Here is a 15,190-nt window from a genome sequence, read left to right as displayed (position 1 = left end):
TGTATTTTATTTTAAGTTAAAATACCTGAATTCATGAATTCTACTTTTTATTTAATCGTTCTGTGGATACTAAAAAGAGAGAGGAGGATGAATCCTAGTACTCACATGTCAGGCGAGGAGCCTGGTCTCTTAACAGTAGGTTTACCTGCAAGGCCATCTTTACTAATCTCTACAGGGAGGAGGAAGGGAAACTGTTAGGATTGCACTGAACAAAAAATATTTAAAAAACGCAATACGCAACAATTTGAGGAAATCAGTCAACTGAAAAATTCTATTAGGCCCTAATCTATGGATTTCACATAACTGGGATTACAGTTGGTCACAGATATCTTAAAAAAAAAAAAGAACGATATGGGCGTAGATCAGAAAACCAGTCAGTGTCTGGTGTGACCACCATTTGCCTTATGCAGCGTGACATCTTCACAGAGAGTTGATCAGACTGTTGATTATGGAATGTTGTCCCACTCCTCTTCGTCGTGTGACGATGCTGGATATCGACGGGAACTGGAATACGCCGTCATACGCGTCGATCCAGAGCATCCCAAACATGCTCAACGGGTGTGGTGATGTCTGGTGATTTTGCAGACCATGGAAAAACTGGGAAATTCTCAGCTTCCAGGAGTTGTATTCAGATCCTTGTGAAATGGGGTCGTGCGTTATCATGCTGAAACATGAGGTGATGGCGGCGGGATGAATGGCACGACATTGGACCTCAGATCATATACCAGGATCTCGTCATAGTATCTCTGTGCATTCAAATTGCAATTGTGTTCATTATCCGTAGCTTATGCCTGCCCCATACCATAACCCCACCATGGGGCCACTCTGTTCACAATGTTGACGTCAGCAAACCGCTCACCCACACATTTTTACATTTACATTTTAGTAATTTAGCAGATGCTCTTATCCAGAGCGACTTACAGTAGTGAATGCATACATTTCATACATTTTTTCTCCGTACTGGTCCCCCGTGGGAATCGAACCCACAACCCTGGCGTTGCAAACACCATGCTCTACCAACTGAGCCACACGGGACGCCATACATGCTTTCTGCCATCTGCCCGGTACAGTTGAAACCAGGATTCATCCGTGAAGACCACAGTTGTCCAATGGCCATCGAAGTTGAGCATGTTGCCCACTGAAGTCGGTTACGACGCCGAACTGCAGTCAGGTCAAGACCCTGGTGAGGATGACGAGCACGCAGGTCAACTTCCTTGAGACGGTTTCTGACAGTTTGTGCAGAAATTCTTCGGTTGTGCAAAACCCCCAGTTTCATCAGCTGTCCGGGTGGCTGGTCTCAGACGATCCCGCAGGTGAAGAAGCCAGATGTGGAGGTCCTCGGTTGGCGTGGTTACACGTGGTCTGCGGTTGTGAGGCCAGTTGGACGTACTGCCAAATTCTCTAAAATGACATTAGAGGCGGCTTATGGTAGAGAAATTAACATTCAAATTCTCTGGCAACAGCTCTGGTGGACATTCCTGCAGTCAGCATGTCAATTACACACTCCCTCAAAACTTGAGACATCTGTGGCATTGTGTTGTGATGAAACTGCACATTTTAGAGTGGCCTTTTATTGTCCCCTGCACAAGGTGCACCTGTGTAATGATCATTTTGTTCAATCAGCTTCTTGATATGCCACACCTGTCAGGTGGATAGACTATCATGGCAAAAGAGAAATGCTCACTAACAGGGATGTAAACAAATTTGTGCAAAACATTTTAGAGAAATAAGCTTTTTGTGCTTATGGAACATTTCTGGGATCTTTTATTTCAGCTCATGAAAAAGGTGATCAACACTTTACATGTTGTGTTCATATTTTTGTTCAATGTAATATTGACAACTGACAAGTGAATCGAGTTTAACATAACGTTCCGTACCTTGGAGCCACCTGACCTGCGTGGCAGGGCCGTAACCTTTCTCGTTGCGGGCTGCGATACGAAAGATGATGGCAGGCTTGGTGGTGTAGTCTATGTGTGCGTTGGAGAGGCTGGACGACTGCACCAGACAGGAAGGGTTGGGCCCACAGAACACCCGCATGAAAGCCAGCTGGGCTGGGGTGGTGGTGGTAGTGGGCTTGGCCTGCTCCCCGCTCTGGGCGCTCTGGATGGCCAGGTACACCGAGTACTCGATGATCTTACCAGATGTGACCGACGGAGGCTCCCAGGTCAGGTGGGCGCCGTCTGGGCTCTGAGTGGGGAGGAGGAAGAGAGGGGGAGAAAGCGTGATATGAGCTATAAAACACAGAATCATATAAACAAGGTGAAATAAAATAACACTTCCTGGGTAAAATGTTTGATAAAAATAACACTTCCTGGGTAAAATATGTTTAAGAATGTGTTCTTTACTGACTTAACTGGTTAAATACTAAAAATGTAATTTAATAAAATAAAATGTGTTACCTTGCTGATCTTGATCGCACATGGAGCTCCGGGGAAGCCTGGTAGACAGGTCTTGAAGGCTGAGACCTCTGAGAAGTTCCCCCGGCCACAAGTGTTGATCCCGGCCACTCTGAATTTATAGGCCGTCCCTGGCTGGAGATCCATCTTCCTCATCTGACTGTAGTCCGGGATCGTCCCAGAGTCATCCTACAACACACAGGAAAAACAACATGTTTTCCTTGATATCTTATCTGGCTATGTTCCATGACATAGGCTGTAGGCTTGTTCATTTAGCTGACAAAATATGTTTATAAGTCCCATGCCATTATTTTACATTATACGATTTTAATAGTAAGAACAATATAATTGAACTTAGCTGAAAATATTTCTTAAGGATATTTTTCCCCATTACAGAGTAAGTGTGTATATGATGGGGATATATTGAGGTAATAGCGATTACGTGAAACAGGTCCTATATGCTAGATTTAGCGTTATTTGGTAACTTTAGTTGTGAATGATACAAACCTTACAATGTCTTAGAAATCATAACATTCAGTGCATTTGGAAAGTATTCAGACCCTTTCACTTTTTACACGTTTTGTTAGGTTACAGCCTTATTCTAAAATTGATTAAACAACTGTTTTTCCTCATAAATCTACACACAATACCTCAATGACAAAGGTAAAACAGGTTTGTCATTTTTGCTAATTCATTACAAATAAAAAACTGAAATACCTTATTTACATAAGTATTCAGACCCTTTGCTGTGAGCTCAGATGCATCATGTTTCCATTGATCATCTTTGAGATGTTTGTACAACTTGGATTGGAGTCCACCTGTGGTAAATTCTATTGGATTGGACATGATTTGGTAAGGCACACACCTGTCTATATAAGGTCCCACAGTTGACAGTGGATGTCAGAGCAAAAACCAAGTCATGAGGTAGAAGGAAGTGTCCTTGGAACTCAGACAGGATTGTGTCCAGGCACAGATCTGGGGAAGGGTACCAAAACATTTCTGCAGTATTGAAGGTCCCCAAGAACACAGTGGCCTCCATCATTCTTAAATGGAAGAAGTTTGGAACCACCAAGACTCGTCTTAAAGCTGGCCGCCCGACCAAACTGAGCAATCGGGTGAGGACCTTGGTCAGGGAGGTCACCAGAACCCGATGGTCACTCTGACAGAGCTCCAGAATTCCTCTGTAGAGGTGGGAGAACCTTCCAGAAGGACAACCATCTCTGATGAAACCAAGATTGAACTCTGGCCTGAATGCCAAGCGTCACGTCTGGAGGAAACCTGGCACCATCCCTACGGTGAAGCATGGTGGTGGCAGCATCATGCTGTGGGGATATTTTTTCAGCGGCAGGGACTTGGAGACTAAATCAGGATTGAGGGAAAGATGAACGGAAAAAGAGTAGAGATCCTTGATGAAAATCTGCTCCAGAGCGCTCAGGACCTCAGACTAGGGCGAAGGTTCACCTTCCAACAGGACAACGACCCTAAGCACGCAGCCAAGAGAACGCAGGAGTGGCTTCAGGACAAGTCTCTGAATGTCCTTGAGTGGCCCAGCCAGAGCCCGGACTTGAACCCGATCGAACATCTCTGGAGAGACCTGAAAATAGCTGTGTAGCAACGCTCCCCATCCAACCTGACAGAGCTTGAGAGGATCTGCAGAGAAGAATGGGAGAAACTCCCCAAATACAGGTGTGCCAAGCTTGTAGCGTCAAACCCAAGAAGACTTGAGGCTGTAATCGCTGCCAAAGGTGCTGCAACAAAGTAATGAGTAAAAGGTCTGAATACTGATGTAAATGTAATATATATATATATATATTTTTTAAAACATGTTTTTGCTTTGTCATTATGGGGTATTGTGTGTAAATTGATGAGGGAAAAAAACAATTTAATACATTTTAGAATAAGGCTGTAACGCCATGGGACTCTCCAACCTTGTTCCTGCAGCTACCCAGTGCTTCATTTAACATCGATTGTACCATGTTTTCGCAACGAAAGATAGTGTCACTAAACTGTTGACAGCCTTTCTGCGCGCTCTAGTAAGGAATAAAAAGTGAGAGAGGACACTGGTGGGGAGATATTCTGTATAGCTAAAAGGTTAACGTGTCACCCAATTAATTATGAAAATATATAAATATATTCCTGTTTGGCCCTGTCCGGGGGTATCGTCGGATGGGGCCACAGTGTCTCCTGACCCCTCCTGTCTCAGCCTCCAGTATTTATGCTGCAGTAGTTTGTGTCGGGGGGCTAGGGTCAGTCTGTTACATCTGGAGTATTTCTCCTGTCTTATCCGGTGTCCTGTGTGAATTTAAGTATGCTCTCTCTAATTCTCTCTTTCTCTCGGAAGACCTGAGCCCTAGGACCATGCCTCAGGACTACCTGGCATGATGACTCCTTGCTGTCCCCAGTCCACCTGGCCGTGCTGCTGCTCCAGTTTCAACGGTTCTGCCTGCGGCTATGGAACCCTGACCTGTTCACCGGACGTGCTACCTGTCCCAGACCTGCTGTTTTCAACTCTCTAGAGACAGCAGGAGCGGTAGAGATACTCTGAATGATCGGCTATGAAAAGCCAACTGACATTTACTCCAGAGGTGCTGACTTGTTGCACCCTCGACAACTACTGTGATTATTATTATTTGTCCATGCTGGTCATCTATGAACATTTGAACATCTAGGCCATGTTCTGTTATAATCTCCACCCGGCACAGACAGAAGAGGACTGGCCACCCCTCATAGCCTGGTTCCTCTCTAGGTTTCTTCCTAGGTTCTGGCCTTTCTAGGGAGTTTTTCCTAGCCTCCGTGCTTCTACACCTGCATTGCTTGCTGTTTGGGGTTTTAGGCTGAGTTTCTGTACAGCACTTTTGAGATATCAGCTGATGTAAGAAGGGCTGTATAAATACATTTGATTTGATTGATTTGATAAAAATTCCCTTTTACTAGGCTATTCAAAATCAAAATATAAAATTCACTATAATTAAAGCCGCCATGCGCAATCATTGAACCAACAGCATCGCCAAGGGGTCATAGGTTCTTTCCCAGAGTCATGAATAAACATTAGAGCGTAGCATTAGGTAACCAGTCCATTCAGTATGCTTAAATAACAGTTTACACTCAAAAAGGCTAGACCAATTATGTATCAAAGACATCATAAATCAGTTTTGTTTTATGTTTTTTTCTGCCATGAGTAATATGCGGTGACCTATGTATCTTATAAGGGCACAATCGTTATTTTAATTCAGGGTTTTTTGTTTTTTTTTCAAGCTTGGGCTCAAAGGCTCTAATATAATTATGGGTGTTTTGAAATAATCGTCACCCCAGAAAGCGCTGTCCATTTTGTTGTGTTAGGCTTTAAAACAACATCAAAAACAACCATGTTTTCCGCTGTTGAACTTGTTTCTTCAATACTGATCATCACAGTGACGGGAGTTTTAAAAGCTGCGTATTGTTTGGATGATCAGTGTTGGATGTGATTTTAGATTGCATTGATGTCAGAGTGGTTACAGGGACATTAGAGCCCTGAGTACCAGGCCATTAGGACCTGATGGAGGGACAATAGAGCCCTGAGTACGAGGCCATTAGGACCTGATGGAGGGACAATAGAGCCCTGAGTACCAGGCCATTAGGACCTGATGGAGGGACAATAGAGCCCTGAGTACCAATCCATTAGGACCTGATGGAGGGACAATAGAGCCCTGAGTACCAGGCCATTAGGACCTGATGGAGGGACAACAGAGCCCTGAGTACCAGGCCATTAGGACCTGATGGAGGGACAACAGAGCCCTGAGTACCAGGCCATTAGGACCTGATGGAGGGACAACAGAGCCCTGAGTACCAGGCCATTAGGACCTGATGGAGGGACAACAGAGCCCTGAGTACCAGGCCATTAGGACCTGATGGAGGGACAACAGAGCCCTGAGTACCAGGCCATTAGGACCTGATGGAGGGACAACAGAGCCCTGAGCACCAGGCCATTAGGACCTGATGGAGGGACAACAGAGCCCTGAGTACCAGGCCATTAGGACCTGATGGAGGGACAACAGAGCCCTGAGTACCAGGCCATTAGGACCTGATGGAGGGACAACAGAGCCCTGAGTACCAAGCCATTAGGACCTGATGGAGGGACAACAGAGCCCTGAGTACCAGGCCATTAGGACCTGATGGAGGGACAACAGAGCCCTGAGTACCAGGCCATTAGGACCTGATGGAGGGACAATAGAGCCCTGAGTACCAGGCCATTAGGACCTGATGGAGGGACAACAGAGCCCTGAGTACCAGGCCATTAGGACCTGATGGTCGTTAGCAAGTTGGGTATAAGTGGGGTACAACCAAAGCATGTTTAGAATGCATAAAAGGAGATCACCGCCATGACTCATGACTGCCGGTGTGGCGGTAATACGGTTACCACAACAACCCTAGTAGGAGGAAGCCGTAGATCTCAAGTCTCTCCTTGATTCGTCACATCGTCTCTCCGTGCCTTCCTCCTCAAAAAACACTGGAGGAGAAGTTCAGAGGGATGGACCTTGGGGAGGTTCTCCTCCAATACATTTTGAGAATGAGACTATGAGCGAGCGTGTGAGGAATTGGAAGAAAACAAAAATCAAATCAGAATGTGTGAAACCACAACAAAAAAAAAATCTCTATATAAACCCATTATCGTCGATAGCATTAGTGACTACCAGAACAACAGTAGCCACGTTGATCGTCGCCTTTAGTGTCTTACATCGACAGCAGGCGCGTCTTCGTCGGGTAGGTAGTAGTGCGTAACCACGGTGTTGGTAACCTTGACGATGCCAACGTCAAACCACTGGTTGTCTTTCTTCAGCGGGGCTTTGGCCACCGCAGGAGACGGTCCTGGCCTCTGGAGAAGACATGGCGGTTAGAACGTACGCAATGTGAATAACAGATTCATAACATTTATTCATTAGAGGAATAGACAAGACAGAAAAATAACGTAATAATTACAATGGATCTACATTAAATGTGTTGTTATTTATCATTTCTTTAGGAACCTTTATTCAAGCAGATAAGTCATTTAAAAAAATACACAAAAAAAAAATATATATATATTTTTGTAGCTTTTTTTTTTGTATTTTTAGATATATATATATATATATATATATATATATTTTTTTTTTAATAAATATATATATATTTTATATATATATATATATATATTTTTTTAAATATATAAAAATTATTTATAAAAATAAATGATATATATATATATAACAATAATGAGGTGGTTTGTCAAAGAGGTGAACAGAAATCAGCCTCTGGACAACACATGATGGTTTGAAAACGTACTTGTACGCATCATTCTTTGGCAGGGTTTTTTTCAGCATAAATAAAGTATTGGGCGGGCCACCTAAGTATTTTTTATTTTTTTTATTTTTTCGGGGCCGCCTATGTTCAAACAGATTTTTTTAAAGAATAATTTTCAGAACGGAAAAATATCTTCAGTGTAAACTTAAAATGATTAAAACCAGATACAAAATATGTAGAAAAGATAATAGAGCTAATATATATATACACATTTAAAATATGATCATCTTTGAGACCCAACAATCACCAAAATAAAACGTTAGACGGAGAATCTTAAAATTCCCAAAGTTACGCATTACGGAGGATTTCCATCATTGCATGGGGCCTCCATTAATGGCATTACGGAGGATTTCCATCATTGCATGGGGCCTCCATTAATGGCATTACGGAGGATTTCCGTCATTGCATGGGGCCTCTATTAATGGCATTACGGAGGATTTCCATCATTGCATGGGGCCTCCATTAATGGCATTACGGAGGATTTCCGTCATTGCATGGGGCCCCCATTAATGGCATTACGGAGGATTTCCGTCATTGCATGGGGCCCCCATTAATGTTATGTTTGAGTCACTCAGATAGCATACAGTTGAAGTCGGAAGTTTATATACACTTAGGTTGGAGTCATTAAAACTCTGTTTTTCAACCACTCCACAAATTTCTTGTTATCAAACTATAGTTTTGGCAAGTCGGTTAGGACATCTACTTTGTGCATGACACAAGTCATTTTTCCAGTAATTGTTTACAGACAGATTATTTCACTTATAATTCACTGTATCACAATTCCAGTGTGTCAAATGTTTACATACACTAAGTTGACTGTGCCTTTAAACAGCTTGGAAAATTCCAGAAAATGATGTCATGGCTTTAGAAGCTTCTGAAAGGCTAATTTACATAATTTGAGTCAATTGGAGGTGTACTTGTGGATGTATTTCAAGGCCTACCTTCAAACTCAGTGCCTCTTTGCTTGACATCATGGGAAAAAAATCTAAAGAAATCAGCCAAGACCTCAGAAAAAAAAAATTGTAGACTTCCACAAGTCTGGTTCATCCTTGGGAGCAATTTCCAAACGCCTGAAGGTACCACATTCATCTGTACAAACAATAGTACGCAAGTATAAACACCATGGGATCACGCAGCCATCATGCCGCTCAGGAAGGAGACACGTTCTGTCTCCTAGAGATGAACGTACTTTGGTGCGAAAAGTGCAAATCAATCCCAGAACAACAGCAAAGGACCTTGTGAAGATGCTGGAGGAAACAGGTACAAAAGTATCAATATCCACAGTAAAACGAGTCCTATATCGACATAACCTGAAAGGCCGCTCAACAAGGAAGAAGCCACTGCTCCAAAACCACCATAGAAAAGCCAGACTAAGGTTTGCAACTGCACATGGGGACAAAGATCTTACTTTTTGGAAAAATGTCCTCTGGTCTGATGAAACAAATATAACTGTTTGGCCATAATGACCATCGTTATGTTTGGAGGAAAAAGGGGGAGGCTTGCAAGCCGAAGAATACCATCCCAACCGTGAAGCACGGGGGTGGCAGCATCATGTTGTGGGGGTGCTTTGCTGCAGGAGGGACTGGTGCACTTCACAAAATAGATGGCATCATGAGGGAGGAAAATTATGTGGATATATTGAAGCAACATCTCAAGACATCAGTCAGGAAGTTAAAGCTTGGTCACAAATGGGTCTTCCAAACGGACCATGACCCCAAGCATACTTCCAAAGTTGTGCCAAATGGCTTAAGGACAACAAAGTCAAGGTATTGGAGTGGCCATCACAAAGCCCTGACCTCAACTCTATAGAACATTTGTGGGCAGAAACTGAAAAAGTGTGTGTGAGCAAGGAGGCCTTCAAACCTGACTCAGTGACACCAGCTCTGTCAGGAGGAACGGGCCAAAATTCACCCAACTTATTGTGGGAAGCTTGTGGAAGGCTACCCAAAACATTTGACCCAAGTTAAACAATTTAAAAGGCAATGCTACCAAATACTAATTGAGTGTATGTAAACTTCTGACCCACTGGGAATGTGATGATAGAAATAAAAGCTGAAATAAATAATTCTCTCTACTATTATTCTGACATTTCACATTCTTAAAATAAAGTGGTGATCCTAACTGACCTAAGACAGGGAATTTTTACTAAGATTAAATGTCAGGAATTGTGAAAAACTGAATTTAAATGTATTTGGTTAAGGTGTATGTAAACTTCCGACTTCAACTGTAAGTCACGGCAAGATGTGTGGAATTGCAGGAAATGTTCTTTAAAACAGCACATTTTCTCTCAGCCTAGAATTTATGTCTGGGCGATATCAAATTAAATTTCATAAATTCAAATCTATGTTTTTGCTCAATATTCCAAATGCCTGTATTGTAAGAACCAAGTTTTATTTGTATTTCAAATTTTTAGGGGCGTTTTACATGCTCTTGTTTTAACATTGTCTTTTTGGTCTCGTCTCATTCGCTCCTCTATGCACCTTCCCATTTACACCAGAGATCTGTATATAATGACGAGATGCTCATGTCTGAGTCCTAACAATGGAGTCATTGTCCAAAAGGCGGGAAGGCAGGCGACAAGCTTAGGTCCAAAATAAACCCATAGAAATGCATTGGTCTTATTTTGTGAAAAATTTAGCCAGAGTGAAACCTCTCGCTTTGCCTCATCCTCTCGGTTTTCATACACACCAAGCCCCTCCCCCTCCCGCCAAGCCCCTCCCCCTCCCGCCAAGCCCCTCCCCCTCACAAAAAAAAACAAAGATGAGAGATCTTTCTCATCTCTGACAAGCAGTTTCAACTTGCTATTTGCATTTGGTTCAACAAAATTGGACATATGGACACAGAAACACATTTTTACTGTAATAGAGAAGTTAAGCTTTCTAACAGGTCTTTTTATGTCTCGACTCCTCAAACTGCACTCTGAGCAGACACTACTAAAACTGGACTATCAATTAACATTTATTCTGAAATATTTATGCTCCGTTTGTACCAAGTACAGCATTTTAGCTGAAGACTGTCATAGTAGCTGTACAGTCTGGTTTACAAAATGTGCAATAAGCACGAAACCATTATATAAATGAACGGGCAACTCGTTCTCATTCTGAGAAACAAAGGAAGCCCACTTGATTTCAACATCTGAACAAAAGTGGACAGGCTAGCATGCTTTTCAAACAGTTGGAGACTTGACAGGGTGTGTCCATAACAATTCAACTGCTCTGACTTGTTGGCTAGCAAAAATGTATCCGACTTCGCTAAACTTAAGACTAGCTGGCTACTCACTAGCACGTGGGCTTGTACGTGAGAGATTATTGATGACACCCCTGTAGTAATTTTCTATAAACGCCTGCTACAAGAAGTCAGTCATTATTATTGAATGTGCATTATGCTTGGTTCTTGTTGCATTTGTAACAAAAAAGGGCATTTTCATAGACAAGACTCTAAAGAACAGATCAGTGATTATTGCGAGTGGGTCTTCATGGTCATGGAAGGCTTATAATTTAGACTAAGTATAACTTTACAAGCCCTGAAATCATTACATTATTGCTGACTGTTTGAAATGCAGTGGATTTTACCTTTAAAATTGTACAACAAAAAAAAACTTATGTAGAGAAAACATTGTAAACAATGTAGATATTAAAAAATAAAAAATAATAATTTAAAAAAAATTATAATAAAATAAAATAAAAATAAATAAAAAAATCGGGAATTACCCATAATTGCAGAAAATTTGCAGGAAATTCGCCAAGCCCACCACCTAAACCCCTTTTTTATCCAGAAACCTGTTTGGTAACACTTTACCTGAAGCTATAATGCATTATAAGACTTGCATGAGCATATAAAGTCTTATAAAACCATCTCATAGTGAACCTGACTAAATAACAGCCATTTTGAGTTACTTCAATGATAAAAAATAAATAAAAAAATCAGGTCAACAGAGGTCAGAGGTCATCCAATCCACTCACCCCTGCGGCAGACTCTATTCCATTGACCCCCTCCGCCATGGGCGTAGCTGCCTGTATCTTAGCCGGGCTGGTCGCCATCATTGTCTGAGTTGGTGTTAAGGTGCAGGACGGGGCTAACCGGGCCACAGCCTGGGTCACTGCAGCAGCCAGCTCATCGGCGTTACTCTCTGACGCTGGGTCGTTCAGGCTGTCTGCTGGGGCCAGGCCCTCAGTTGGCTGGATCAAATCATAAAAGTTTATTTATACAGAATTTCGTAAATAATTAAAAATGCAGTTCAAAGTGCTTATTTAACAAATACAAACAACACATTCAGATCGCCACCAAAAAAAGACAGACGGACAGAAAAGACAGACAGAGACAGACAAGACAGTAGGGCTGCACAATAATTCGAATACACATCGAATCCATAATATCAATATGGCAAGAGATACATATCGCACGCAATATTTTGAAAACGCCACTAAAGCCCAACCTACGTTTTTAAATTCTAGTTTATTCTGTCGTCTCCTTCCTCAACTCGTGACTACTTCCCCACACACACACACACACACACCAAGCCCCGCACCCTGTCAATCAAGCAGTCCGGGTCATCCTCGTCGCCGTCAGATTCACTATAAAGTCATTCTGTTAGAGCAGTCCAGGTCATCCTCGTCGCCGTCAGATTCACTATAAAGTCATTCTGTTAGAGCAGTCCAGGTCATCCTCGTCGCCGTCAGATACACTATAAAGTCATTCTGTTAGAGCAGTCCAGGTCATCATCATCGCCGTCAGATACACTATAAAGTCATTCTGTTAGAGCAGTCCAGGTCATCCTCGTCGCCGTCAGATACACTATAAAGTCATTCTGTTAGAGCAGTCCAGGTCATCATCATCGCCGTCAGATACACTATAAAGTCATTCTGTTAGAGCAGTCCAGGTCATCCTCGTCGCCGTCAGATACACTATAAAGTCATTCTGTTAGAGCAGTCCAGGTCATCATCATCGCCGTCAGATACACTATAAAGTCATTCTGTTAGAGCAGTCCAGGTCATCATCATCGCCGTCAGATACACTATAAAGTCATTCTGTTAGAGCAGTCCAGGTCATCATCATCGCCGTCAGATACAATATAAAGTCATTCTGTTAGGTCAACAAATGCTTCCAAACAAGAACGGCGTCGCTTTCTTTCTTAACATCAATCACACTGTTTAAATGGATTCCAACAGTTCAAGTGTTGTGATCTATATGACCAGTAAAATATAATGAGACTAGACAGAACGATAGTTACAGACAGAGGCACTTAGACGCAGGCAGGCAGACCGTTAGAGACAGGGGCAGGCAGGCAGACCGTTAGAGACAGGGGCAGGCAGGCAGACCGTTAGAGACAGGGGCAGGCAGGCAGACCGTTAGAGACAGGGGCAGGCAGGCAGACCGTTAGAGACAGGGGCAGGCAGGCAGACCGTTAGAGACAGGGGCAGGCAGGCAGACCGTTAGAGACAGGGGCAGGCAGGCAGACCGTTAGAGACAGGGGCAGGCAGGCAGACCGTTAGAGACAGGGGCAGGCAGACTGTTAGAGACAGGGGCAGGCAGAGACAGAGGCAGGCAGACCGTTAGAGATAGAGGCAGGCAGAGACAGAGGCAGGCAGAGACAGAGACAGGCAGAGACAGAGGCAGGCAGAGACAGAGGCAGGCAGACCGTTAGAGTAAAACAGTGGTTGGGCTGACTGACCTGGTTTTGTTGTGCTGCTGCTGCTGCTGCTGCCTGGGCAGTAGGAGACAGTTGGAGACAGGCAGTTAGAGGAAGACAGACAGGCAGACAGACAGTCAGCGACAGACAGGCAGGCAGACAGTCGGCGACAGACAGGCAGGCAGACAGTCGGCGACAGACAGGCAGCGACAGGCAGGCAGGGAGACAGCGACAGGCAGAAGGTTAGCGACAGACATGCAGAAAGTTAACGACAGACAGGCAGCGACAGGCAGGCAGTTAGCGACAGGCAGGCAGGCAGGCAGAAAGTTAACGACAGATAGGCAGCGACAGGCAGGCAGACAAACAAACCGTTAACGACAGGCAGTAAAACAGTGGTTGGGCTGACTGACCTGGTTTTGTTGTGCTGCTGCTGCCTGGGCCTGAGCAAGAGCCTGGGCCTGAGCAAGAGCCTGGGCCTGAGCCTGGGCCTCCTGCAGCTGCTGTTGTTGTTGTACCAGGGCTGCCAGCTCAGCCTGAGTCAACACAATGGGGATGGTGGTGGTGTGATGGCCACCGTCTCCTTCATCTGGAAGGGAAGGGGACAGGAAAGATGAGAATGCTAAACGCTAACAATTCTCTCTCCAGTCCTAACCACACATCTGGTTAAAACAGCCAATCTGTTAGCCTTCCAGGGACTTGCTAGCGTTGGAATTTAACAAATCAGTAACGACCCACTGCTGGTTCTACATCAGGGGCCCGTATTCATAGCGTCTAAGAGTAGCCGAGCGGTAGGGCCCTAGTGGAGCGGTAGGACCCTAGTGGAGCGGTAGGGCCCTAGTGGAGCGGTAGGGCCCTAGTGGAGCGGTAGGGCCCTAGTGGAGCAGTAGGACCCTAGTGGAGCGGTAGGGCCCTAGTGGAGCGGTAGTGGAGCGGTAGGCCCCTAGTGGAGCGGTAGGGCCCTAGTGGAGCGGTAGTGGAGCAGTAGGGCCCTAGTGGAGCGGTAGTGGAGCGGTAGGACCCTAGTGGAGCGGTAGTGGAGCGGTAGGAGCGGTAGTGGAGCGGTAGACCCCTAGTGGAGCGGTAGACCCCTAGTGGAGCGGTAGGGCCTAGTGGAGCGGTAGGGCCCTAGTGGAGCGGTAGGGCCCTAGTGGAGCGGTAGGGCCCTAGTGGAGCAGTAGGACCCTAGTGGAGCGGTAGGGCCCTAGTGGAGCGGTAGTGGAGCGGTAGGACCCTAGTGGAGCGGTAGGACCCTAGTGGAGCGGTAGGACCCTAGTGGAGCGGTAGGAGCGGTAGTGGAGCGGTAGGACCCTAGTGGAGCGGTAGGGCCCTAGTGGAGCGGTAGGGCCCCTAGTGGAGCGGTAAGGCCCCTAGTGGAGCGGTAAGGCCCCTAGTGGAGCGGTAAGGCCCCTAGTGGAGCGGTAAGGCCCCTAGTGGAGCGGTAAGGCCCCTAGTGGAGCGGTAGGGCCCTAGTGGAGCGGTAGGGCCCTAGTGGAGCGGTAGACCCCTAGTGGAGCGGTAGACCCCTAGTGGAGCGGTAGGGCCTAGTGGAGCGGTAGGGCCCTAGTGGAGCGGTGGGGCCCTAGTGGAGCGGTAGGACCTAGTGGAGCGGTAGGACCTAGTGGAGCGGTAGGACCTAGTGGAGCGGTAGGGCCTAGTGGAGCGGTAGGGCCTAGTGGAGCGGTGGGGCCCTAGTGGAGCGGTAGGCCCCTAGTGGAGCGGTAGGACCCTAGTGGAGCGGTAGGACCCTATTGGAGCGGTAGGACCCTAGTGGAGCGGTAGGCCCCTAGTGGAGCGGTAGGACCTAGTGGAGTGGTAGCGCCCTAGTGGAGCGGTAGGACCTAGTCAGTCT

The 15,190-nt window shown here is 45.2% G+C and overlaps 1 protein-coding gene across 5 annotated transcripts in view; it reads right to left on the bottom strand.

Moving 5' to 3' along the window:
• Window positions 1–15,190, bottom strand: part of LOC115168733 (host cell factor 1) — a 54,249-nt gene that overhangs the window by 3,767 nt on the left and 35,292 nt on the right. For 4 of the 5 annotated variants that reach the window (XM_029724270.1, XM_029724273.1, XM_029724271.1 and 1 more), the window contains 7 exons: window positions 13,752–13,927; window positions 13,384–13,416; window positions 11,675–11,890; window positions 7,111–7,248; window positions 2,400–2,585; window positions 1,878–2,187; window positions 106–169 (listed from right to left, as the gene is read on the bottom strand). In XM_029724270.1, coding sequence (XP_029580130.1) covers window positions 106–169; window positions 1,878–2,187; window positions 2,400–2,585; window positions 7,111–7,248; window positions 11,675–11,890; window positions 13,384–13,416; window positions 13,752–13,927 — 1,123 coding nt within the window. The remainder of the gene's footprint in view (window positions 1–105; window positions 170–1,877; window positions 2,188–2,399; window positions 2,586–7,110; window positions 7,249–11,674; window positions 11,891–13,383; window positions 13,417–13,751; window positions 13,928–15,190) is intronic. The other variant, XM_029724272.1, reaches the window with a different exon arrangement.

The sequence above is a fragment of the Salmo trutta genome, chromosome 30 (genome assembly GCF_901001165.1).
Source record: "Salmo trutta chromosome 30, fSalTru1.1, whole genome shotgun sequence".
Lineage (NCBI taxonomy): Eukaryota > Metazoa > Chordata > Actinopteri > Salmoniformes > Salmonidae > Salmo > Salmo trutta.
The sequence above is the reverse complement of the archived record's forward strand: the minus strand, read 5'-3'. Positions and strand labels throughout refer to the sequence as shown.